This window comes from Anarhichas minor, unplaced genomic scaffold, assembly GCF_050575085.1.
Source record: "Anarhichas minor isolate MPS153535 unplaced genomic scaffold, ASM5057508v1 ptg000083l, whole genome shotgun sequence".
NCBI lineage: Eukaryota > Metazoa > Chordata > Actinopteri > Perciformes > Anarhichadidae > Anarhichas > Anarhichas minor.
The window spans coordinates 111,776-138,679 of NW_027466529.1; the positions used below are offsets into that span (position 1 = coordinate 111,776).

At 46.9% G+C, this 26,904-nt stretch overlaps 1 protein-coding gene across 4 annotated transcripts in view; it reads left to right on the forward strand.

Annotated features, from left to right (window-relative positions):
- The window catches only part of hipk2 (homeodomain interacting protein kinase 2), a 69,460-nt gene that overhangs the window by 35,173 nt on the left and 7,383 nt on the right, over nucleotides 1-26,904 (forward strand). For 3 of the 4 annotated variants that reach the window (XM_076081648.1, XM_076081647.1, XM_076081645.1), the window contains exons 3-12: nucleotides 12,680-12,803; nucleotides 13,493-13,612; nucleotides 14,870-14,956; nucleotides 18,310-18,494; nucleotides 18,615-18,777; nucleotides 20,790-21,015; nucleotides 21,589-21,710; nucleotides 24,544-24,674; nucleotides 25,639-25,821; nucleotides 25,970-26,293. In XM_076081648.1, the coding sequence (XP_075937763.1) occupies nucleotides 12,680-12,803; nucleotides 13,493-13,612; nucleotides 14,870-14,956; nucleotides 18,310-18,494; nucleotides 18,615-18,777; nucleotides 20,790-21,015; nucleotides 21,589-21,710; nucleotides 24,544-24,674; nucleotides 25,639-25,821; nucleotides 25,970-26,293 (1,665 nt within the window). The remainder of the gene's footprint in view (nucleotides 1-12,679; nucleotides 12,804-13,492; nucleotides 13,613-14,869; nucleotides 14,957-18,309; nucleotides 18,495-18,614; nucleotides 18,778-20,789; nucleotides 21,016-21,588; nucleotides 21,711-24,543; nucleotides 24,675-25,638; nucleotides 25,822-25,969; nucleotides 26,294-26,904) is intronic. The other variant, XM_076081646.1, reaches the window with a different exon arrangement.

Here is a 26,904-nt window from a genome sequence, read left to right on the forward strand (position 1 = left end):
TGTTCGCTCTTCTTAGAGGAAATAACTTGTTAAAGTACATTCTGATGCTGATATCTAATTAGACATGACTCATATGTCGACTGCCGTTGCTGTTCGCTGGTAACAAGATAGCCTCGCAGTCACAGATGAAGTCATTAGATTATGTAGTCTGTCTGCTGACTTGTGTTTTTACCCTTGTCGACATGGCACACCTTAAAAGAAACCGCCGCTACAGGAGAATAAAACCATATTCGATAGCAGCAGAATTCAAAAGACCTCATTGACATTCCGGCAGCTCTTTGTCGTCTTGATCCACCGGTGTTTTGCGGCCTCAGCCACTTCTATACAACCTCATCATGTAAACCGTGTATGAGCCGATGGGAGCGAGGGCAGGACAAGTTCTCCTTTCTCGTCCATTTGAACCACTGATGCAGGGGTGAAAGAAAGATATGTCCTGTTTTTTAGGGTGTGTAAGATGGCGAGCAGCAGAAGGAGGGAGGAGGGGGTGGTGATGGTGAAAGTGGAGCCAGGGAGGCAGGGAGCAGCCCAGCTCGGTGCCCAGCTGTGAAGCTGCCCCTGGGGCTTTTGGAGGCTGTGGAATGTGGCTGATGTGAGTCTGGGTTTGGGCTGGAGATAGCAAAGGCCCGGGGCATGCAGCTGTGAACAGTGATGTCTGGGAGAAGGGTGTGTGTGTGTGTGTGTGTGTGTGCACATTCATACCTACATGTTCAAAGAAGGAGAAGAGAGAGGACACAGAGAGACAATTTGTGGTGTTATGTGTTTTTGCCTCTGTGTGTACTCCAGCTTTCAGCCATGTTTGTATTTACACATGCAATGTTGTTTGTGACCCTCTATCGGCCACAGCTGAGGCCTCATCTCAGGGAGAGGGACGCCATTCGGACTCATTTCCTGTTTGAGGGTTCAGGGCACGCTTTTTCGCCTCGCTCACCAGAGACGTCTGGAATGTGAGACAGAACCAGATTACAACAAGCGACCTCCCTCAAGGATTGGTCGCTTTGCCAGTCAGCTGAGAGCAGCTTTGTTCAGAGCGAGCCTGTCAGGCGGAGATGACAGCTAGCTTTTGTTCTGGAGATTTCCTGACCTGTTCTGGGCAAAGGGTCGGTTAAAGTGCATAGCCGTAGCACCACTCCCTTACTCCCCCCCCCCCCCACCCTGTCTCCTCCTCACGCCCTCCCTTTTTTCCCGCCACTCGAGTCCCCCACTGGTCATGTCTCCCACCAATGACCAATAACAGTGCCCTATGAGTCGGAGGGAAGTGATCTGATTGGCTGTGTCGGGGTTGTCTGGGAGGTCAGAGCTGTGTTCGTTTCACACTGTGTCCTTTTGGACTCCCTCCAGCAACGCCCTCAGAGCCCTCACACATACAGCGGAAGAATGAAAGTGGAGAAAGGGGAGGGGAAGGAGGAAAGAGGGAGACAAATAGACGAGAAGGAGAGAATTCCTCTGTACACAGCCTTCAGTGCGATATGATTTCTTGCCTAAGAAATCGTAAATGTGTCATGTTTAGCACTGGTTTAAAATTCACATTGACTCCAGCAGGCTCCTCCGGTGCTGCTGCTCCACAGTCTGCGCTAAAACTGTCTGTTGCCTCCAACTCGACAACAAAAAGAAATATTCAGAGCCAGAATGCCTTTGTTGTGAGTGTGCGTGTGTGTGTGTGTTCAGTGGGAGGGGATGGTCTTCCCTCTGGGCAAGGTAAGCCTAGACAGGAAAACACCTGGCTGGGTTAGGAAGGCAACCATCAGTTACAGAGCTGTCACAGGACATGCATATCTGTGTGGAATGTTTTTTATCGCATGCAGACCATGATGAAAGCATGTTTGTTATCTGCTTTCTGGTATTTCTTGTCATGGAAAAAATATCTCAGTATCCTTGAAAGAGCTGTACTATCATGTCTGTCATTAGAGTCCCAAGAGCAACAGTCTCCAATCTCCAGCGGTGCTATCACTTCTTTTCAGACTTTATCGTTTGGCTCGTAAACATGACCTTTTCCCCCTGTCTGTATCTTAGTTTATAGCTTTTTAACTTGAGGGCAAAATAGAAACCAATGACTAAGAGGAATTTGACTTGCCAAGGTTCCACAAAAACACAAGGTGCTTTCCATTCATTGCTCTGTTTTCGGCTGAGGGTATGTTTCATGGTCGTTTGATCAAGAAATAATCAAGACCTCACCTTGAGCTGTAGGAAATTATGATGCGCATATTTCACTACTTTATGACATTTTATAAACTAAACAATTAATGAGTTGATAAAAGAATCTGACTAATTGATAGTGAAAATGATCTCTAATTTCAGGTCTAATTCTTATCAAGCAAAACGTGTTAATTTCCAGTGTTTAACTCGTTGATTGGAGGTACTATGTATATTAACCCTCACTTATCTTCACAATTGCACATTGAATCTTGATCCCCCACAGTGATACTTACAAGGCAAAGCCATGACAATACCTTTATGTCACTCCCTTGGTCAATCAGACACGTCTTCAATGTATCTAATGTATTCCCCCCCCCCCCCCCCCCCCCACATAGCAATGTGATAGCCAGAATACATCAATCCGAGTCAAATTACATTTTAGATGGCGTCAAAGCTGTCTGCTTTCTCCTTGAGTGAGGCCACAGCAGCAGAAATAACAAGGCCTTTTTTGTCCATAATAATTGAATCTTCAAGTATGGCAACATGAAAAGGATAATGCCGTATTGATTGTTGCTTTACAGTAATTGTTTTCCCTCAATACCCAACGTATGGCATATTAAACGCCAAGCATGCCTTCATTGTTTGTCATGGTAGACCGTAAAGGGGACGGGCAAATATGATCACTCTCTATGTGACAGAGGCAAGGAAAAACAATGCATGGGTATTGTCATAGAGAGGTGATTAACTGACTCCACTTACGAATGACTGCAGGGCACTGTTAATTAATTACCTGTCATTTGTGACTGATTGTTTTTCACCTGAAGACATCTCTTATTATTATTGTCTGCTCTATAAATGGAGTTCAAACTGCATTTCACCATGCATTGGCAGCATAAACACACATTAGCAGAGTTAGAAGCCAAATAACATATTGTGCACCTGTGTCTGATTCATATGTGGCTCAGAGAGAGAAATGCTTTGTGAGAAAGATCCTCTGACTCTTGTTTTATAAATCTATGCATGCACATATCCATGAATGCGTGTGAAAACATTAAATTACCGGCAGTTTCTTTTTTTTCAGCACAAGCCATGTGCATTAATGTGGCTGAAACAAATGCACACATCTGTCCCCTTCTCGACATGGATTTGTCTCGTCCAAGACTGATCCTGACATGAGCAACTGCTGCTCCGAAAACACACCACACACAACTCTATCTGTCCTCGTTTGTCTTAGCAAGAAGACGGTCCTCTGACGAGGCTATGAGGGAATGGCCTATTTGTCCAAATTCCTCACGAAAGCCTTAATAGTCCTGCTGTTGTTTGTCTACGTGATGACATTTCTAATTCTTGTCAGGAAAGAATGCAGCGTGACAAACAGCGTTAAGAGTGTCTGAAGGCCCAGCAGGCAGGCGGCATGCTGGGGCAGATAGAGGGACGCGAGTCTGAGGAGGGAAGATCGAAGGCTTCACCTTTCCCAAAGGACACATTCCGGAGGGCGTTAGTGTGTTTGGGGATCTGCTTATTATCTTGTATGCTTATGTGATCGCTGTCATGCGTGTAGGATGTTAATCGCGACAAAGGGACAGGGTGGGTCAGTCGTTGTGATCTGACCACATCTGGGTGACAGTCTGGATCAGCCTCTGTCAGTCTGTCCTATCCACTCTCTAATTAACCATGAGCCTGCTGCACTCCAGGGACTCACACACACGTACACCGCAAAGAACAGAGAGCCGCACAGATAGACCGGCAGACACTGAGGCAAGCACATAAAGACAGTTAAGGCTGGGGAATCTCATCCTGGAGGACTATCCCTGTGTTAAATTTTAGAGAGAGGTGGGGAGCCGCTCTATAGGACCTGTGTGAGCTTTAGTTACAGCTCTCTGAGGCCCTGTAGCTTGTTGTGAGGCAGCGCAGCCTTGGGCACCGAGAATTCATGTCACACGGAGTAGAATTTGATTATGCAGGAGATGGTATTACTGCCCGACTGGGTGGGAGGAAGGAAGACGGTAGTCAAACAAGATATGGTGATAGAGAGTGGGAGGGGTGAAGGGGGGGATGGGTGGAGGTAGAGAAGTGTAGCGCAGGCCGTACTGTATGTCAGCGCATGCCGGGGTGGGGGTATGATGGAGGGGAATTTTGCAGTCTGCCTTGCAAATCTCTCCCCCATGTGCTCTTTCACTTGCCCCAGAAATAAGGAACAAGTCAACCAGAGCAGCGTTTATGATTGAAACTGTGCTGGCGCGTGTGTGTGTGTTTTGCGCGTGTGTTTGCGTGTTTTGAATGGCAGGGAGACGTATGTCATTATTGTAGGACGGCGCCCCCGTGGCTCCTCGCTATATGTTCTCGGGCGCCACATTTCAAATGGATTTTCGCCGTCTGTTATTTTACCACATACCCAGTATGTACAGGTCTAGCCAGCCAACCACATTGATTGTGGCCCCAACCCATGCCCCCCCCCCCCCCCCCCCCCCTTCTCTCCCCCACTATCAATAGATCTCTGCCTCAGTCCGCCTAAATCAACACAATGGGTCATATCAATGTAGAGCCTTGCGATTTCTTGCTCTGGACTGTATTGGACTAAAGCAACTGCTGGAGGAAGCTAGACAATAAAACGACAATAAAGCCCGTCAACCAGACAGCAGAAAATACACACAAACCGCAAGAGAGGGAGACAGACAGACAGTCCGTCAAACAAGCAGATGAGATTGTGATTGGTTTGGCCAGGAGTTTACATAACTGTCATGCTGGGCTCTTTGACTGAAAGGCTGTGACAGAACAACACGATAGATATATACAGTCTGTTCTGCAGTTTCAGCCCGGGCTGTGGGCTGCCCTGTGCTGGACAGAGGATTTAAATCCAGCTCACCGAATCCCTCGTACACTCTAATCTGCTGAAGTGATCAAGGCTTTGGTTTTAGCATCCCTCTGCCACGAGCGGACCCAATCTCATCTGCCCGGCTGACGGAGGCGTCTGCGGAGTGTGTCCCGCTGCCCGCTATGCGGCTTTCCTGTCTGTTTTGGTGAACGTCTCGGCCGGGGTGGCAGGCTTGCCAGCTGGTTGACGGAGTGACTGCATGTTAGAATGTGTTACATCGTCTGTCTGCATTTCTGCCATTAGTTTGGCTTCAACCACCCGTGGCCAGCTCTCTGTGTGACCCACATATTTCCTCTGGGCTTGTTGACAGTGGGGAGTAGAGACTAACAGAGAATGAGGGTGTGATGGCTTCATTCTGAAGGGGTCAGCACCAGATTTAATATTTTCCAAGAAAACGTGTCTCTCTTGTGAAATATAATTGTTTTGCCAGAATGTGTTATCCATACCCATTTTTAAGTAATTGTTTAGAGATTTCACTAAAGTCTGATTATCATGGAGCAAGGCTGCACATGCCTGAGGGTTGGGTCAGTGGCTGGTAGACTGGCCTAATACTGTCTGACTGTCAGTCTAATGCCCTAATAGGGCTGGAGAGACTTGAGGCTCCCTCTGTGCGTCCCCTACATCTTCTCTCCAGGCTGTCTGCTGAGCGGAGAGCATCACTGTATGACAGATACCCATCATTTACCGGTCGCAAATCCTTCCCGGCACTCTTCCCTTTGACAAGAGAGGCAGAGGGGACAGAATATGTGTGTGTGTGTGTGTGTAGGTAGGGTGGCTGGGTGTTGATGGAGAGGGCATCCATCTTCCATTGTCGTGCCCACACCAACCCCTCCATCTTTCCCTGCCTCATCTCCTTTCTGTCGTTTCTCCCTCTCCTTCCACCTCCACTCCGTTGAAAAAAGGTTTGTCCCTTTGACCCCTGCACCAGGCGATGGGGGTTGGGGGTGTAGGGGGTGCTGCGGGGAGCGGTGGACAGCCCGCTGGCTGCAGGTGGAAATGAGATGTATTACTTATAGGATCAGCCGCTTGCAGGAAAATAATAATAACCACAGGAAAGGGGTAATTACCAACCAGGAGCAATGAAGCGCTGCATAGACATAAACGTACAACTGAACTGCGCTGTATAACTGCACTTCATTGTTTGGTTTTTGTAGTTGTTAGCGTTGCTAATGGAAGCTTTTGCAAGCAGAGGGAGAAGAAAGAGAGAGAGGGCGGGTGAAAAAGGGTACCACACTGCTTCTCCAAGGGGGGAGAAAGTCTCCATAGCAGCAAATGTAACACCGGGCCAATAAAACATGTGTTTGATGTTCTGTGTTACCTAACAGTAAATCTGATACGTTATCTAACACTGCTATTAACACAGCCTCATTGGAAAAAAACAGCATAGGGTGATGCCATGTGAGAGAATGTGGCATATCCCGTGTGCTAATATTGACTGTGCCACGCTTCGACGACAGGGCTCCATGTGCCATGCGTGCCGCTGTGACAGGGGTGGCCCTCTGCCCACTGAGGAGTTAAATGTGCGATGGTCAGACTGGGAGAGGGAACAGCGACAACCTTTGAGCATTAAAATGCTATGTTAGCTCTCAGTTACAGTTTACTTCCTCTGTACTTCAGGTTGTGTTCAATCATATTTCATTAGCCTGCTATGATGCATTTGAGGTGCTGCAATCACAGCTTCTGTTTGAGTTGAGGTTGCTCATGTGTCTGCAAGTTTCCCTGTTGCTTTTTGCATTAACAGTCCCATTGACCAGTGTTTGGGGTATATCGACCCCTCCCTTTGTAAGAAACACCCTCTCTCCTTCTTTCCTTCCATAAGCCTTCACGTGCCTTGTTGTAATGCATTGCTAGAGCAACAGGGATACTTTAACAAGTAATACAGCGACAGCCTCGTCAGCGCTTTTGCTGTGCCTTTTTCTGAGAGCGAGAGAAAAAAAAAAAGTGAGAGCAAGGCCTGTTTTCAGGACCTTGAGCAGCAGGAATGTCGCCCCTGCTAAGAGAGTGAGACAACATTTCTCAAGGACTCTGTGAAAAAAAATTTACCTTGTCCAGATACAACCCTCCTCCTTTCCGCCCCTAAACCACCTGGACCACACAGTCTCTACATTTAAATGCAGTCTACAGCCCCTGCCTAGATAAATGTGCATTTACATGATTACTGCCTTGCTTTGCTTGTGTGCAGTGCGGCATTTTCTGATGCGATGGGAGCAGGTGGAGCGGTTGGAGAGGTGTAGTGTGTGTACTGTATGTATGTGTGTGTCTCGGGTTGGGGCGGGCTCCTGCGAGCCACAGGTGCACGGGTAGGGGATGTAGCTCTGCACATTGATTTCACAGTCAGCGACCACCGTGCAATATATCTAGAAAAGTGTTTCTCTATGGTGCGTCTTCAAAGAGGTTTTGGAGGAACTTTTGAGGGCATGAATATGTAGATGAGTTGCCCGCGGGAGGAAGGGAGTCGTTCACAGCACCAACTCGAGCCTTTTACATTAGGCAAGGAAGTGTGGGATGGAGAGAGGGGAAGAGGCAAAGAGAAGGGAGGAAAGGGACAGAGGAGAGGCAGACAGAGGGGACAAAAGTTAATGGCAGGCTCTTTTCTCATGAAGTGCTTTTTCCTTTTAGCACTGGACGACTGTCTCTCTCTCCAACCAGCACTATGTCAAAACACTGCTCTCAAAATACCCAGCACAAGATCTTATTTACCTCCGGTATACATGCTGCTCTTTACGTATATAACTCCCTGCCTGCCTGTTGAATAAAACATAGTTGCATTATGAAGTCTTCGAAACAGAAAGGAAAGAGATCAAACCCATTAATTCTGACTGGCTGAACCCTGTGTGTGTGTGTGTGTGTGTGTGTGTGTGTGTGTGTGTGTGTGTGTGTGTGTGTGTGTGTGTGTGTGTGTGTGTGTGTGTGTGTGTGTGTGTGTGTGTGTGTGTTGTGTATGTTTCTAAATGCTGCGGGGGTCCAGGGATCCATCAGTCTCCCGTCTGGAGCCACGCTAAGGGAAGGTCAGCCTGATGGATACATCCTGACATGCACACAGCCTGTGATGTCAGCAATGTGTGCGTCTGCGCCTGTGCGTCCGCATCGTGTGTTCATGAGAGCAGTTCAACAGAGCAGAGGGCGGACAGGCGAGCAGGGGAGGGAGTGCTAGCCTGGCCTCGGCGCCCTAGTTTTAGGGGTTTGATGGGGGCTTTGCTGGCAGAGGGGCTGTAAGGAGGGGGTTGATGGTGAGGCTGGGTGAGGTGTAGGGGTTGGCTGCGATGGCAGAGGGGGGGGTGAAGGGGCTGAGGTGTAAGGGTGGGCTGGGGTGGCAGAAGAAAGGCTCCATTCATGAGTCGTGCCATCTCTGGCTCACAGGGGGACTGGGGCTCATCAATGACCAGGCCAGCTGGGAGGATGTCAGCATGCAGACTCTCTCCCTCCCTCCGTCCCTCTCTCTCTCTCTGCCTCCCTCACCCTCACCCATCTCACACTCCCTCTTTCTTTTGTCAGGGGCCAGTGCTGTCAGAGCCACTAGCCCTAACACTGAGGCCTCTCATGCAGTTGGGTCCCCATTGAGACCCGGAGAAAGCCTCTGGCTAGCCGGTGGTTTGCACACCGTCTGTGCTCTATTTGACATCTATGGTCTGCAGCGAGAAGCTCACCACCACCCTCCGAGGAGCACTGCCTGTGGTAGCCATGCCAACTGGAGATGAGCTAGGTGGGGTGCAGCTAAAAGGGTGATAAATTGGCATTGTCAGCTGAATGTAGCATGCTCAGATGGTGTATCCAAGCACCTTGATTATAGAGATTACCAGGAGGCAAGGATGTAGTTTATAGCCGTACTAGCGATGTGGCTCTGTGGATGGCAGCGCCACCATGAGGTTCACATTTGTGGCTCAGACTGACATGTCTCAACAACTATTAGAGGGCTTGCCATGGAATTTGGCTACATTTGTAATTGGTTATTTTTGACCAAATACTTATTAACAATAACATGCCAAACTAAGATGGTGACCATTTTACCTGCGAAACACCAGCACAGTAGCCTCTCCCGAATGTTAGCCTGCTAATAAAGTTTGCTTAAAGTACAGCCTCACAGAGCCAATAGCATGGCTATGGACTCTTAATGTTGTTCTGTCTTTTAACGACTAAGTGAAGTCTTGATATACCCCAGAATTCCTTTAACTAAATAGTCAAAAAAACTAAAATGTGACAACTTAACATCTGGCTGCTTTGTGTGCTGTTTTTTAAACTTTCCATAGAGATTAACTATGACATCCCCTCTAGCATCGAAAACTGAAATGGCCCTATTTGCATAAATTGTCATTCTCATGTGCTCTGCTACTTTACGAAGGAAAGGGGGACAGGAAAGGAGCAAGGTTTGTGAGCTGCGCAGATGTGTGTGCTGTTTATCACTGCCAGTGAAAGGCCTGCCTCAGCAGCAGCTGTGGGGCGCTTTGCATGCGATGGCAGCGGTGCATTGGTAGGGGCAGATTTGCATTTGTGGTTTCATATCATGAGCAACGATGTTACTCCCTCTCTCTTCCTTCCTCCCTTCGTTTGCTCTCTCTCTTCTCTCTCTCTCTCTCTCTCTCTCTCTCTCTCTCTCTCTCTCTCTCTCTCTCTCTGACTTTCGCTGAACGGGAGGAGCTTCCTATGAGAGGCAGAGGAGCCATGAGAACAGCCTAAGTGGAGCACTGGAGCATAACCCAGGAAGGTTCAGGCTGAAACGGATCCAAGCATAACATCAACACTAGCAAATCTCACCATCACACTCGAGGGCAAAGTCCATGTGGTCATGGCACACAGCTATACACACATGAATAGAAACATTGCACTAGAGCCGAATACCTAATTCTGCTCTAATGAAAGTACATTCTGTCCGCTATGAAAGCCACCTTTCTTTGACATCTAGTGTGAATTACATACCATGATGGTGACTGGTGTTTGAAGTGACTTATTAGTTCAGTGTCTTGGTAAAAAAAGGGAAAAGTTGAAGGTCCTGGGGTCCGCATGTGTCCGCTGGAGTCACAGTGATCTGGAGGACCATCTGATGAAAGGGTTTCCTGTGGCTTTCATCTCCACAATGTGTTTTGATGGGGAGAATTTTCTCGCAGCTGAGTCAAAAAACAGCTTTATGTTGTGAGAACAGCCTGTGCATTCTGCAGCTCACAAAGGCTCATGTACTTTTTGGTTTTCCCAATGTCACACAAATAAGGCGGTATATGTTTAGTGTTTTTGTGTAGGAATGAGTCCTATTTAGATGACAAATGCAGCGCACAACTGCTGGGCTGCTGCAGTACATTGGTTTCATTTTATCGTTTCAAATATCGCATAGGTAGAAAAACACAATATATGTGATGATGATGGAGTGCTGCTTGTTTCTATTATCAACGTCTGCACAGACAGCGTGACAAACAATGAGTTGAAAGTACCAACAGTGATATAAATGGAACATAATCTTCACAAACGTCTGTATTGTACTGTGTATGTCAAGGAGATGTTGTCATTAAACTGTTATTAAACTGATTTGGCTTCAGTTTCTAAAGACTTTAAATTGATCAACTCCAAAGGAATTCTGGATAACGAGATGGTTAAGTGTGTTTATTAGCGTGTGCATTCCTCAGGTTTGCTTGAGCACATGTCCTGCTGAAGGTATGATGGACTCCCAACCATCCTTGAAGACCACTCCTATAACTTACTCATATGTTTGCCTCTCTGTGTGGTGGTCTACCTGTCCACATGTGCGTACAGCTGTTTTTGTTCCCTCTCCCTTATGGCCGCTGTGAAAGTGCAGTTATTCTAGCAGTCTGTTATGAGGAGGATCATGCTGACCCCGGTCCCATGATCGGGTCTCCATCTCTTTCCTACCTTCAGCAGACCTCGCTCCTCCCCTCTGCTATCGCCTCATAGCAGGCTCCTTTATTCCTCTTTGGCAGCCCGTTGATCGACGTCTCGGCTCATTGTGTGTGAAGGTGTCTTTGTATTGGTGTGTAATGGTGCCCTAAGATACTGTTGCTAGCGTGTTGTCTTGGCTTCTGTTCCACTGCTGCCCTCCAGACCCCAATAACCACCTTTTGTGACAGGAGCTCTTCACTGAGCTCCTCGCTGCTCCCCCTCACTTGCTTTATTTGTGCCTCTGCCTGTCTTGAACTCTCTCCGTCTTGTTCCGGTATTATTTTTCTTATCCAGCATCTCATCGTCTATCCTCGTGGTGTCTCCTGCCTTTCTATATTAGAACCATCTCAGTATACAATGAATCCCCTGTGCCCTCTTTTCATTTTGCTTTTTTTGTCAGCGAGCAATGAATAGAGGGCACGGAGCTACAGTTGGAAATTAGCTTTTAAGTATGTGAGGTATGTTCATTAATTCTCCTCCAAATCCCCCCCCCCCCCACCCCCCACCCCCGAACAGGCGTATAAAGACCCCATGCTGTTTTCCATATTCTCCGTTTCCCTGGTACCTACAGTTCCAACGGGACCGCTTCTCTCTCTGCGACCCTGCCACAGCCCGCCTCGGCTTAGGGGGCAGCACTAGCCCTAGTTACCATGGTCACAGCAATCAGCATTGTGAACTCAGCCATGAATGAGAAACTTTCCGAGATTAGCCGTAAGATCCTGTGATCTGTGTGTCATGCTGTTAATATGTTATTAATACATAGAGAAGGATTTCCGTTTCAGCAGTTCAGTCTAGATTGAAGTTGTAGAGTGGCTAAGTCTCACCAATAAGTAACGTGTAAGGCCAAAAGCGTCCCCCATATGTTGACGACAGCCAGACAACCTCTTGAAAGGGCTTTGGATCGTTAGAGGGCAGAGTCAATGTGTTCTTGGTTATTTTAAGCCCCATCAGAGACGTGAGCTCACAAGAAGCGTATTAGTCTTTCTGACAGGATATAAAACATGTTGAATGGAAATTGGCAATTGTTTCGGACTGCGGTGCTGCTCAAATAACTGAAGCAATATTTCTTCTTCTTTTATCAAATCATAGATATTTATCTCCTCTTCTACTGAAATGGTCTCTTTGTGCGTCACTGTTAAGAGTGTATGTAGGAAAAAGCTTAGTGTCTAGGAACTAAGCGCTGGCATTATTAACTCAAATGCAGCCCTCTAAAAGCCCGGATGAAGCTCATTGCATGCTCCACAGAATCTTTATGCTTTTTTTATTTTAGTTTTTTGTTTATGGCATAATTGCTTCCACATTGCTTTGTGGCTGTGGACCGGGGGACTCAGTAAACATACCCTTCTACCTCCACGCAGAGCTCCTGCATGTTTATCAATCAGTTATCTGCCATGTGGCACCTTGGAAAACCGCCTAAACAGGTGATAGGAAAGAAATGACGACCTACGGCACAAGGCTACATTGAGTGATCAATGTTAAGATATCATAACAGCCTTCAGACATTGAAGATTAATGGAGGGCTAGATCGTCTGTCTTGGTGTGGAAAAGTGTGTTTGCGTGCAAAACGAAATGTAATCATCTTTGTGTTTGTTGTCCAATTAGATCATATTGGCTTTTTGAAACTCTCCAGCTCACTCCTACATCAGATTATTTCATCTTCTGACCTCTGTGTACTGCGCTGGGCTCACTTGTCTGAGTCCTTGTCAGTCACAGCACAGCTCTGCTCGGTGGGGCCCTATACATTTATGTCTGATTTCTAACAATACTGTGTGTTTTCTCCATCCACAGGGCACCGGAGATCATCCTGGGCCTGCCGTTCTGTGAGGCCATAGACATGTGGTCCCTGGGCTGTGTGATAGCCGAGCTCTTTCTGGGATGGCCCCTCTACCCAGGAGCCTCAGAGTACGATCAGGTAACATATAATGATCCCTCGGACCTCCAAGCTGTCTCCTGACCTCTGTGCCACTGTGTGTCTGGGTGCTCTAATAATCATGACTCTGACTTCACGTGCAGTTATATTTACGTGTATGCATATGCGCGTGTTCTCTCTCCGCGAGTGTGCTCTTGTGAGTGTGTTTGGGAGGGTGGGGGGGCTTCACTAATCCCCCTGACAGCCCCTGATGATTCTTGCGCAGCCTCCCTGTTTATCTGAACAGATGCCACAGAGCCACTTGTCCAATTAGCGCAGCCCCTGTGCTCCAGAGCAAGACATTGCCGCGTTCCCCCCTCTCTATCAGTCAGACGAGGCTCAGTGGGAAAACCTTGAGCAAGTTGTGCTCCATCACTGAACAAGCCCGCCTGATATTTCACAAGCCCGAAAACTTTGCAAAGTGTCTCATTTGCAAGTCTCAAATCAATCTCAGACTCTTGAGCTGAGGTCATGTTTGGGTGCAATGCATATCGCAGCCATATAAGTCTGGAGTAGTTAATTTCAGCATAGATCGTACTTCTGCCAAAAGAACATCAATCCTAAAGTTTTAGCCTTTTTTCTTTTGTCATTGGTGATATTCACAGGGCTCCCCAATTCAACACAACTCATGGCTCAATCATGCATATGATGTGAAAAGTCTCACGTGCATTTTTTTATCTTCTGTCTTTCAGATCCGATATATCTCGCAGACACAGGGTCTGCCTGCAGAGTATCTGTTGAGTGCGGGGACAAAAACCACCAGGTTCTTCAACAGAGACCCCGACTCCACCTATCCTCTCTGGAGACTTAAGGTACAGCTGGAATGATAGAGATGCATGCGCACAAACACACAAATGCCTTCCGGTACATCCTTCTAAGAGCAGGTGATATTTTTGCCAGCAATATCTGTCGTTAATATTCTACGACACTCTGGCACACTGTGTGTGAGGCCTTGACGACCCTGGCTATAAAGAAAGTCAGGGAGTAATGAGAGCAAAGTGGATCTCTGTGAGAGGATTTGGCAAATGGAAGCCCGGGCTGATGAATCCAGCTCAGAGGGTGTCTGCTCCAACCCCTTCCACTGTCCCTCCATGTAGGCCACTCAATGAGGAGGTCCGCTCCTTTCCTTTTTACCCTCATTAACTTAAGTTGAACTTTTGTTCTGCAGGGCAGTGATGTCTTTACAGTGTCTGATCTGGCTGAGCCTACGATTGGCCTTTTTTTCTAAGAGCCTAGTGCGTTTGCTTCTTATGAATCCCATTAACACACCATGATAATTGCCCTTTAAATGAAGTCATGTAGCAACATAAAGTACATAGTAAATGCTCTCGGGTCAGCTGTCCATGGGCTTTTAGCAGTTGTCAGGTAAAAGGTGCGCAACCGTTTCACGTTTTTTGCTCAAATTTAAGAATTTCTCAGTCCTCTCTGAAAAACTGTGTGACATTCGTGCTTTGGAGGCCTTTTTCAAACACAGTGTTGTTCAATAAGGGGCTCCTTGAGGTCCTGAAGATAAGAGGTGACAGCAGCATTGTAGGGAAGACACCGACCCGACACCACTGCTGTAACTAGTCTCTTTGCTTTGTGGAAAATCAAACGTCAAGGCATCCTGACCACTTTTTTTCCATCCCGAAGAGTGATTGCTCAGCTTTAATTTGACCTTGCCATGTGTTTCCACGTAACAGCAGCTGCATCGCTTTGCTGACTGTAATTAAAAATATCATGTGTTCAGTGAGCAGGCTTCTAAAGTCAACCGTTGAAAAAGCGTGATCGCCTGTGTTCAAGTGTTTAAGTGAAAGTCTGTCCATGTGCACGTGTGTGCAGTTTACATTCTGCATGTCATCTCAGTGATTTAGCGTGGGCCTCCACATGCCGTCTCCCCAGTCTCCCCCCATCTTTGCTGGCTGTTAGATGAGTGTTTGTGTGCTACCCCAGGGTTGCTCGGAGGGCAAGCCGAGTCCTGCCGCACATCAACAACAAGAGGCTGTAATGAGCCAAATGTAAATAGTGCGTTTCCAGAGGGGAAGTGTGATGTGGATTTGAGAGGAACATCTGCTTCTTGTCTCCCGCAGACTCCAGAGGACCACGAGGGTGAAACGGGGATCAAGTCCAAGGAGGCTCGCAAGTACATCTTCAACTGCCTGGATGATATGGCGCAGGTATGCTGTTTCAGTAACACGAACACATGACTCTCTCCCGCACGAATCGTACCAATAGACATATTATTTGCCTTTGCTCTGTCTTTTGCTTGAATGACATCCACCTGTCTTGCATTTGAAGCTTCAAATGATGAGTCTAACCAGGTCCCAGGTCAGTTTGATCCATCGCATCCATCAAATATTTGAAATCCTTTAAAATATTTATGCTGCCAAGGTCTGATCTCCAGATGCAGTGTAGCTCTGCTTCTATATGGAAGTTTACAAAGTCAAATGAAAGCAGCTGTTCACTGGAACCCCTCCTTAAATCTGCTCTTCATTTTGCTTAACCGCTATCAAATAAGTTACAGACATTGAGGCTGAGCATGTGGTAAGGGTGGTTATTGTATATATATACAGTTTGCTTTCTTATTTAAGCTGGAGTGAGTGTTGTGGCTTTATCTTCACTTTCTATGTCTACAGTACATGTACAGTAAGTATGTAGACGACAAGGGAACAAAATGTTTTACTCTCACACACACACACCAGAGTTTCCACACCAGTTTTTCAGACCAGCTCAGTGGGACCCGCACCATGTTGTGTCTTCATGACTCAGCTGGTTAGCCCCTCTCTCCCTGCAGTCCTGCATGTCGCCTGTGGGAATCTGCTTGTTAAGAAGCTCTTGCTTAACCCCAGGAAGTGACTTACATTACAACGAGACTTCTACATGGAAAAGCCCTGCTACTGAATGCGGCTACATCTAATGTCACTTTCCTCGATGACTCAGCGTGAATTGGTCTCTCCGCGGTGGGAAAGTTCACATGTAGCCATTACATTTTGATAGGACGTGCCTGACAGGGAGATGATATTAAGTGTTGTTTTGTTCACCCTTACTTGGCCAAATACCGATTCTGCCGACAGATATGGCAGCGTGATGGAAAATTACAATGTTTTTCCCAGGGCCCCCTTCGAATCTGTGACAGTACTCTCATGTCATCGTGCACCTCGATCCTTCCTCTGATAATGACGAGCCAAGAGATAAGAGTCAAGCAGGTGAATTATTTCTTTTTGAAAATGGTCGACTTGGTGCCCAACCAGGAGCAGCTTCTGGAGACTGTCCATGTGTAAGTAGTGACTTAAGTGATGGAGACAATTATGGTTGTCCAGTAGTGCCCAGGGCCGTTGTCAGGCCTGTCTGGAATAACATGCCGTCGGCTGGGACATGATAGTATCACTGTCCGGGCTTGTTGAGTTTACAGCACACACACACACACACACACACACACACACACACACACACACACACACACACACATATGCAGTTTAATGAAACCAACCTGCACTGGTATGATATCCCCTGGGTCATCTCTGTCTCCTACGCTTCAAGCTCTGTGTCCCATCTTTCTCTCACTGCAGCAGCCGGATTCAGCTTACCACAAAGGCGATACAGCAGAGCTGCACAAGCTTAATGTGGGAGAAAACTGCCTATTTTGCCCCGTCTCACTATCCTCGGCCGTATAAACAAGTCAGCATTGTGGACATCTGTCTCCGCGTGTATAATGGATGATGTAGCTGAAGGCCCTGAAAGACAGAGAGGCTGGGTGCCAGGAAGAAATAATGAACCTCCTCTCAGTCGTGGGAAATGTGGGGAGGCTTTAGTCACAAGTATATCTAATTTGAGTAAATCAGAGACCAACTTAGAGCAAATGCAGGATCCTGCTTGAGGCCTGATGTAGATGGAAGGAAGGTCTCCTCGAAAAAATGCATTCACTGTGATCTGCAATCCTTCAATATTTTTACAACATACACTTGCAAATACACTTTCACTCTCTTCTGCTATACTCTTCCCACTGAGTAATGACGTTTCTGGGTAAATCTGCACTCGTCGTAGTGCTGTGCAGAAGACAGGCCTGCATCCTGCACGCCGAGCTCCGCACCTCCTGAGGCGTAGCCCGGTCTGTCTCACTGCTCGACATCTGCCATCCCTGCCCTTACTCCGGAGTGGCATGTCAGTGCTCCCCACGGCACAGATGTGGCTCCATAAAGAGCCGTCGACATGCAAAACGCGCAAGGCTGACCGTATTTGTTGAAGCCCCTTTATGTCTATTTAGTGGCCTTTTTTGATTTTCATTTAAGATTAGAAAATGTCAAATGTTGTCTTTTGCTGTTATTGAAAGAAAATTAAGCATGAAAATACGTTTTCTATCGAGTAAATTCACGTATCTTAATTTAATGGAAAGTTAGGAAAATTCTTATTCCTTTTCTGGCTTCCGCTTGGAGCCTTCGAGTCTGATTATTGTGGCACCCCTCAGCCAACTCCCACCTGCTACCCATGAGCAACCAAACTGTGTACATTTCCCAAAGTCATCTCTTCCACTAGCAGAGGACGACGTGATTATGTCTCACCTCATTCCGCAGATTATTCCTTTATCACAGCCAGCGGAGGTGGCAAGCAGAGAGGAATGGTTACAGAGCCTGAATAACCTGCATAGAGAAAGAGAATTGAATCAGATTTGCAGTGTTGACTGGCAGCACATCTGATAGCCCCTGGAGCAGGCCTACAGATAAGCACTGCGTCTTTATTAAAAACAGCCCCGCTACCTCTGCATGGCAGTCACAATAAACAAGGCTGCCTGTCTGCTGCCTCTGTCCCCGTCTCTGTCCTTGCACTGCCTGACAATCTGCTTGTTCGCTTCAACCCAGACTAGCTATATCACGACCTTGTCCCACTTACTTCGCTACCCCACCCCACATGTAAAAGCAAACCCAGTCCCCAGAGTTAGTCCCCTGCCTAACAAATCAATCCCTGCTAGTTTTGTGGGTTTTCATTGGAGCAAAGAATCTGCAGAAATCGGCTGCTTTGCCCCGTGTTCATCCACAACCCAAGCTGCACTACAGATGAAGCGACACAATGTTCCAAGGCAGCTTCCCAGAATTGCTTCAAAACCTATTTAAGTTAAGTTGTCTCATTACTCTCTAAGAGGCTCTCACAAAATGGTGTCCTTTATGAAAGTTTTTATTTGTCTTTTATAAGGACTAGCCAATGGCAACATTTATAGGGTTCATGTTTTTGTTTGTTTTCACATCTCAGGAATAGATAAAAATCTCAGCAACGGCGCCAGGAGGTATTTCAAGTGGTGCTAGAAATACCAGTGCAAATGTTTATAATGTCACTAAGGTGCAAGGTTATCACCGGGTTCTGTGACACTCACACTGACACCCTAACGGATGAGGCCTTGCGAGTATTAATAGGCCCCTCTGGGAATAAGTTGTGGGAGAGATTTTTTTTCTCTGTCGTCCACGTAAACATGAGAGTCCTTGAATACTCAATCAGGCCCTATGCTAAGATGCATGTGTGTCCGTTGTTGTGCCTCCAGGTGAACATGGCGTCGGATCTGGAGGGGACCGAGATGCTGGCAGAGAAGGCCGACAGAAGGGAGTTCATCGACTTGTTAACCAAGATGCTGACCATTGACGCAGACAAGAGGATCACCCCTATCGAAACGCTCAACCACCCCTTTGTTACTATGACACATCTCCTCGATTTCCCGCACAGCACACAGTACGTGCCGAACGGGCCCTGTTGTTGTTCATATAATTATCATTCAAACAGTGAAACAACATCTGCCGCTGTCACAGGACGCAGCACTCATTCCTTCTCCCTCCCTGTCCGTCCGTGCAGTGTGAAGTCGTGCTTCCAAAACATGGAGATCTGTAAGCGCCGCGTCAACATGTACGACACCGTCAACCAGAGCAAGACGCCCTTTATCACCCACGTGGCCCCCAGCACCTCCACCAACCTCACCATGACCTTCAACAACCAGCTGAACACTGTGCACAGCCAGGTAAAACCTCACTCATCAGTATGTTAGGCAACCACTGACAGAGAGAACTTTTAATGCCGTCGGATGCAAGTATGTTAATTATTTCAGCTTTGGTTTACGGCATTTCCATTGACAAAATGGCATAAGAAATGCAGTGTGGAATATTTATCAAGTAAATGTATATATATCACAATAGATAATTAATGCCGAGCTGCCTCAGGCCACAAAACGAATGATGCATCTCGCTTACAAACCCGGTGAACTGCTGTCTTCACCAAATAATCGTATTTTAAACGCCCAACTGTCAGTAGTTTAACAGCTCAGCAGCCCAAAAGCGGCTGTTTGTGTCTTTGTTCTATTTTTCTCTGTCCGGTCTTCCTGTCTGTCTGCACGTTTCCATGCTTACTTACTTTCTGCCTTGGTGCATGTATATCTGTCTGCCTGCATTTCTGTCTGTGCCCCAGGTCCTGTGGGATTGTCACAAAGTGCTGATTACACACATGACAAGCCCCACTTCCTGCTTGCCTTGCATTCTGGGGCTTTCAGGCCTTAAGAATCCCTTTACCAGGCTTCCTCTCTCCCTTTCCCTCCTCTCACTCCTGTCCTCCGCTGTCTTCTCCTCTTTCCTCCCATTTCCCGGGGTTGAGCCTGTGGTGCTTTACCGCTTCGTTCCCGTACGGTCTGTGAATCGAAACTGCTGACTTTTGGCTTATGCCGGAATCACCGAGCTTCGTGTTGCAAGGTTCTCCAGATTGTGCTTAGTTACAACTCCTGCTCTCTCTCCCCCACCCCTCTCTTTAGTAAACAAAGTTCTTTATCACCAACTATATCGAGCCAGCTCACACTGTGTAGCATGCGACAAAAACCCCATCTTGCTGTGACTTAAATGGATTAACATTCCCTCAGCTTGTCTTTTCTGCTCGTGGCTTTTAGGGCATACAAACAGACTTAAGTTAGTGATTTATTCAGCTTGATTCATTTGCAAGGCTGGAATGTATCTTTGGCTTGTTTATGATGAATGCCACAGTGCCATATTGATTATGTTCCCTCCCCTGGTGTTTATCGAACACGCTAAAGAGAGCAAATGAAAAATGAAAGCGCTGTCTCTCTATTTTCCTCCACCCCTATGTGCGCTTAATGAAAGGGCTAAAATTAGACGGTGTCTCGCGGAGCAAATACTACTTACGAGATGAGCAAACGGTGTCTCTTAAAAGCATTTGTTTGTATCTAGGATGTTCCCAGGCAATCTGAGTATTCCACATGTCTTATTAATGGTCAAGACATGCTGGAGTTACCTAAGCTTACACAATTATATAATGACTGCTGGCTGGGAAATATTACTCCTGTCAGGCATATTGATTTGGGGGCTAGATAGTGAAGCTGTGACATGAAATGTCAAGTTTTGCTGCAGCTCATTATATTGGCTCATTATAACTCAGTTACATTTACATTTAAACAGCCTTAGTAATGTGATCTCCTTATGCCTTTAACACTCATCATTTAAGCGAGACAATACGGAAGATGTTTATGCTATTGGTTGTTGCTGAATTGTGTACCGAGACATATCATACATTCATGTTCAGTATATTGTCACCAGAAGTCCAGACATTTTTACCCAGTAAATGCTGTAAATGATACACGATTATCAAAATCTCAGTCTAAATCTGCGTGGTGTCATTTTGCTCATTGATGGTTGATTATTCTACGGATTGTAGCATTGATTGCATCTCTCCAAACATTCTTTCCCTCCCTCTAATTAATCAAATCAACAGTCCGCATATTTTAAGACACTTTCAAATCAGTCGTCCAATTTCCTTATTCTTCCACCGGCTCTGATCTTATCTTGGAGGTTGTTTTGCATCTTTGTCTGTGTATTGTTTTTTTTAGAATACTGTTATCTTTCTGTTTTTTTTATTTTTTATTTACCGTGCCTGCTGTTCAACCCTCCCTCCCCGGAGCACTTCCACTTCCCTGTTGTTCCCATCAGTACCTCCACTCTCATGATTTTTATTTTGGTCCCATCATTCCTTTAGGCCGCCAACCTGGTTCCCTCCTCCACCAACAATGCCACCCTTTCCTTTGCAAGTCCTGATGTCTCCATACTAAACTACCAATCTGCACTCTACCAGCCCTCCGCTGCCTCTATGGCAGCCGTGGCCCAGAGGAGCATGCCCCTACAGCCGGGGGCTCCTCAGCTCTGCGCTGCCCGGCCCGACCCCTTCCAGCAGGCGCTCATCGTCTGCCCACCTGGCTTCCAAGGTAAGGAGGTTTGACCAGTCAGTATGCATTAGTGTGAGTAAATAGAGTGGGATTTGCGGTCATCTGTGCAAAACCTAAAATCACAGCCATGAGCGCCTGCACTAGAACAGTTTTGGTCTTGCACCATACAGGTAGAGTCAATCCTACCATACAAACTCTCATTCCCTGATAACTTGATGAGGCAATTAGTCATTTCAAAGGAAATTGAATATGTTTGTGTAAGGCTTACTCACCCCCCTGTTTGTCTCCTCTGTGTTTGCGCTGGGAGGGCAGAAAAGCTCTAAGGCATTATTCTGTTTGTTTATTTATTCTTTTTATGGAATGGGTGATAAAAAAATCCATTATTAGAAGCTGTTTTTATACTATTGCCATGACTACTGTTTGTGTTTTTCAAAGTGTCGTTTCTATATTCGAACACAGAGCAGAGGGGTTTTGACATCTGTTGAATGCACATAAATCAGTGTGCAAATAAAACATTTTGTGTGATCTCTCGCTCGTAATTCTGCAGAAATGCATGTTTTTTGTTGTTGTTTTGTTGACATCCTCTGTAACATGGGCTTTATTTGTGCACAGGGCTGCAGGCGTCCCCTTCCAAGCACACCAGTTACTCTGTGCGGATGGAGAATGCTGTTCCCATAGTGACGCAGGCCCCTGGTGCCCAGCCTCTGCAGATTCAACCTGGCCTGCTTACACAGGTAAAGTATCACAGAGAACGAACTAATAGAGTTTTTTGGCTTTCAGACTTGGAACTGCTCGCATACGAACAAAGCTCTCTGCATCCTTTTTTTTCATAAGCCTTCACTAAGAATAGTATCTATCGATGGAGGCTGGAAATCACTCAATGTTCCTGACCCTGCCCCTGCTGGCAGCTGTTTTTTTCCTGAGCGCATTCAGGCCAAGCTCTCCTGTGCATTGCTCCCTGCCTCTCTCTCTCTGCCTCTCTCTCTCCCTCCTCTTACTCTCTCTCCCCCTCACTCGCTCTTTCTGCTGTCGCGCTCTCCTGGAGGCTGAGGCTGCCATGGTCTGATGCACACAAAGGCAGGAGCCTTTCACACAGAGAAGGCCTTCACTGGAGCCTGCACAGTGGGGCCGAAGCTTTAGCTGCTAATATACAGTTGTTGGAAGTAACAGGGAGTGACTGTGCATCACTCTCTCTGCACGCACACACACACACGCGCTGTAGACCACTTCCATTACCACACCACCTCTTTCCCTATGGAAATTTCCATGACGGCTTTAAATATCCCTGTGAATCCAGGGAGTTTGAAGCGCTCCCTTATCTCCAGTTAATCATGCAGTAGGCAGGCAGACAGGCAGCGAAGCTCTGTGTGTGTGTGTGTGTGTGTCTGTGTGTGTGCGTACGTGCGCCTGTGTTTCTATGGTGGGTTAATCTGTCAGATACCAAATGGTGATTAGCTCCAGGGCTGCTTCCAAGTCAGGCGCTCCAAATTACAGGCCTCGGAGGATCCTGGGAGGTCAGGGGAAGCTTGGATGAGGCTCTGCATGACCAGAGAATTCACAACATCACCAGATCCATGGATATGATGGCTCGGTCAGAGGCAAAACGAATTAAAGCATCTACGTGTCTTTAAGGGAAATGTAAATTACATGACCTGTTATATCAAGTGTGGCTCGCACATTGCTGCCCTGCTCTGCACGTACTTACCTCTGTCTGCACACATGTTAAACAAAGACATGTAATAGTTAACGCAGGCAGATGGTTTATATAGGCCAGCGAGCAGCACACCTATTAACTAGGTTTGTGGTGTATTTATTCCTTGACGGTGGGAGGTCCCACGGGCTCGGACGAGTTGTCGGTTGCATTCTCCCGACCTGCGCCTTCTCCCACCCACTGCTCACTGCTACCCATGCACCCTTTGCCCACCTTGGACCCATGCAAGTTTAGCCCTGAGCACCCTGGGCGAGCAGAGAGGGGGTAGAGGGAAGGAGGCTCTAAGCAGGGAGGCAGGGACACCAGCAGGACCTTTATCTGGAGCAGGAATGCAGAAAATGTGGAAACAATTGGGGAGTGAGAGCTGGGGCTTTCAAAGCCCCGAGGTGACAAAGGGTTTTCACCCGGGGAGTGTAGGTCGAGGTGGGAGGCGGTGGGCCGCTGATAGTGATGGTGTACTCTGAGAAGAAAGAAATGGCCTCTTAACTGGGTTACCATTTCAGGGCAGACAGGCTGGTTACACAACGCAGACGCCGAGTGAGAGAGACACGTAGAGTGCCGGGAATGGAGATAGAGCGAGCAGGAGGAGCGGGAGATGGATGGATGTATTACAGTCTCTTAATGGCATGTTGATAAAAGGCATTGGATGTGGTCTTGGATGTAAAGACCATCTCCAGCTCCACAATGTTCCATTAGAGATGTCAGTCATCAGTGCACAGACAAGGCAGCACCGCTGGCCTGAAGATGCCCCCTGCAGCACTTCAACCACAGGCTTGTTGGTTTGGACTTTGCAACCTGCCTCAGACAAAAACAATTCCACTTCCACAAGCCTGCAGCCAGAATACAGAGCAGAACAGCTACTTTGTGTCAGAATATAATGGAAACAGACAGCGCACAGCAAATATGTGAATACAAAGATAAAGGTTAAGATAAAGTTAAAAGATGAAGGTAAAAATAAAGTTACCGTAGCAAATACACAGATTATCTGCTTTGCATTTTGTATGGTGCCTCTCTCTCTCTCGCTCTGCCTGTTTGTCTGTGTGTCTTTCTCTTCCTCTATTTAAACGTGTGTGTGCTGCAGCACATACTGATGCTGTTGTAAATAGATGTGCAAATGGTATTAAAGGAACAATTCATTAGCCCTGACATTAAAGTGCTAATCAATAGAACTGCATTAAACTATTAGGGTTACACACGCAGTAACACACAAACACGTTCAGGCATGCACGCACGCACGCTCATCTTGGCACGTCTTGGGGCACATAATGCTGGATACTCCTCCTGTTCTGCATCAGAAATACAAAGTAGCCTCTTTCACAGCAGCTTGAATAGGCCTACGAATTTAATTAGAACATAGGTTGATTTGACTCAAGTCAAACACATAATCACACACACACACACACACACACACACACACACTCACTCATACGAAAGTAGACAAAGAAAGGAGCTGCTGTACATCTTTATTAATTCCTGGTCTTATCTCCTTTGTCGATGGATGTCTCCTTGAAGCTGGCGAAGTTCACTTTACATGCCCAGTAGCTGGTTTAGACCAGCTGTTATGCACTTTGGAAAAGATACTGTAATTTATCACCCTCAAAACTAATCAATGAGCTCAATGAGTTCCCTTTGCGCCTTCATTTATTATGCCTAAATGAAAAGACTCAATCATGGGTGACTTTGCAGTCCCTGAAAGACTTCAGAAAACAAATTAATAATATTCATTGCTTGGTTGTTTTGTTACACGGCAGTTGACTGTTTTCCCTGTATCTCCTCTCTCTGTCCTTTCAACACTTCTGGTCCCCCCCCCCCCCCCCTTCTCTGTTTATCCCCCACTCTGTGTTCTCCTCCCTCAGCAGGCCTGGCCCAGCGGCACCCAGCAGATCCTACTGCCTCCAGCCTGGCAGCAGCTCACCCACACCTCAGTCCAGCATGCCACTGTCATCCCCGACTCCATGAGCAGCACACAGCCTCTTGCCAACTGGAGGTGAACAACACTGCTTTCTTTCTTGTAACTGCTCCCAGCCAGTCTTAACTGCTGATGTCTGAATATTGTGGCCCACTATTGTGGCCTACAGTTTTCGAATCCATCACTCTTCTCCCAAGGATTTAGCTGGATAAATAAATCTAACTGGTTGACATGTGTCACTTTAAAGCTTCAAGAACAAAGCACTTTTATGAAATCAAGTTTATACACACAACATTCGGGGCAAGACTGTAGGTCAGGGCAGACAAATTGATTTCAAAGGCCAGCAGTGGTTTTATGGCTTTTATAGGTCAAAACGTGCTATAGGAAGATGGTGCAGCAGAAGACTGATTGACCGAGGAGCCTGCATCTCCCTAACAGCTTGTCCTTTATTGTCAATGAATCACAGTCACCCACGTGAACACCGGTGCTTTTATAAGAGCAGATTTACCTCAGGGAGATGGGATATATTTATATGTAGAGACATCAGGTCTAGTATAGCCTGTCACGCCGATGACTCGATAAATGGATGGATAGATGGCAGAAGCCCATCTGCAGGGAGATAAGGAGGATGCAGGTATATAATGTGTATGCGGAGGACTGCTGGGGCCATGTATGCAGAAATTCATTCGGAGCTGTCCATCTGTGACCAGACGCTCACCTCCCCGTCCCTCCCCTCCCTTACTGTCCAGTGGCAGCTCTGTTGTCCTCAGAGAGACGATTGGGAAAGTGTCGCACTTCCTCTGCAGAGCTATCGCTCCACAGCTGCTGGTGTCAGCTCCTCTGCCCTCCCTCTTCGCTCTCTCCTCTCACTTGTTCCCTCTCCTGCTTTGGTTCTCTTTTGAAAAGTTATCTGCTGCCACCCGCTGGCTTCTGTGGGAAATACTTCCCCCTGTCTTACATTGGGTTTGATTATCCTGATATATCAATGTATTTTTCAGCGTGTCTTATTGTTGTGGTCACGTGAAACTGTGTTATGTTACAGGAATTCCCACCCACATGGCAGCCATTACAATCCCATCATGCAGCAGCCAGCCTTGTTGACTGGCCACGTCACGCTCCCATCTAACCAGACGCTCAATGTGGGAGTGGCACACGTTATGAGGCAGCCCTCGACCAATAACAACTCCACTTCCAAAAAGAACAAACAGCACCAGATGTCTGCCAGGTACTGATTCTAGACTTATTGTAAATCATCCTAATGGCCGCTAACGATAATCACAAAAAGCTCATGATGTCTCACAGCTTTTGATCTACAGTGTCTGTGTATTTTTCCCCAATGTGACCCTCAACTCTCTTCTCTGTCTTTCAATAAGGAACATGTCCGCCTACGAGGTGTCGTCCTCTCAGGCGGTGCTATCCCCGCAGCGCTCCAAGCGGGTGAAGGAGAACACACCTCCACGTTGCGCCGTGCTACAGAACGGCTCGTCCTCCAACTGCCCGCTCCCGCAGGGCTGTGGGGGTGGCGGGTGGGGGGCTAGCGAAGCAGAGCAGGCTTCCAGCACCACCCGCGACCACCAGCACCAGCACCACGTCCCCAGACAGACCATCATCATCCCCGACACGCCCAGCCCTGCAGTCAGCATCATCACCATCAGCAGTGACACGGATGAGGAAGATGACCACAAACAAAAAAAGAGGTCAGTTCTGGGTTTTAAGGGATTCATGTGGTTCTGTGTCGCTCAGTTGATACAAGCTCAGAAGTTTGTTTGTCATTGCTCATCCTCATAGAGTGAATTGCCACTGAGGTAAAAGGTCTGCAGGCTTGTCATCGCTATATGAACCTTCACAACAAACAGAGACAGAGAAAAAAGAGACCTCTTTTGAAACATGTCATGCGTCTGCTTTGACTGAGCAGGATAGAGACATGTTTTCACCTATACCACAAAAACTAAGAAGCCAACTTTCTGCCATCTTAAGTATGTTCCTGTGATCACATATTTTGATTTTAAACATTTGAATGAAATACAGGATTTTAAATGACTTATCTCTGTGTTTTCTAGTATCAGATTACTATAAAAGTAATTTGATCTGAAGTCATAGAATGCTAATGGGGCCATGCGAGGCCAGTGGTAATTACTGTGGCAGTGGTACTTTGTGACCATGGATCGAATCAATTTTATTACCGTGCTCTCATCTGACAACAGAAAAGAAAAGATGTGCCAAAGACAAGTCCTGTATGATGTGCTGTATTGAAACACAAACTAAGCAATCACAGTAGTAGAAAAAGAAAAAAGAAAGCCAAGCAGCT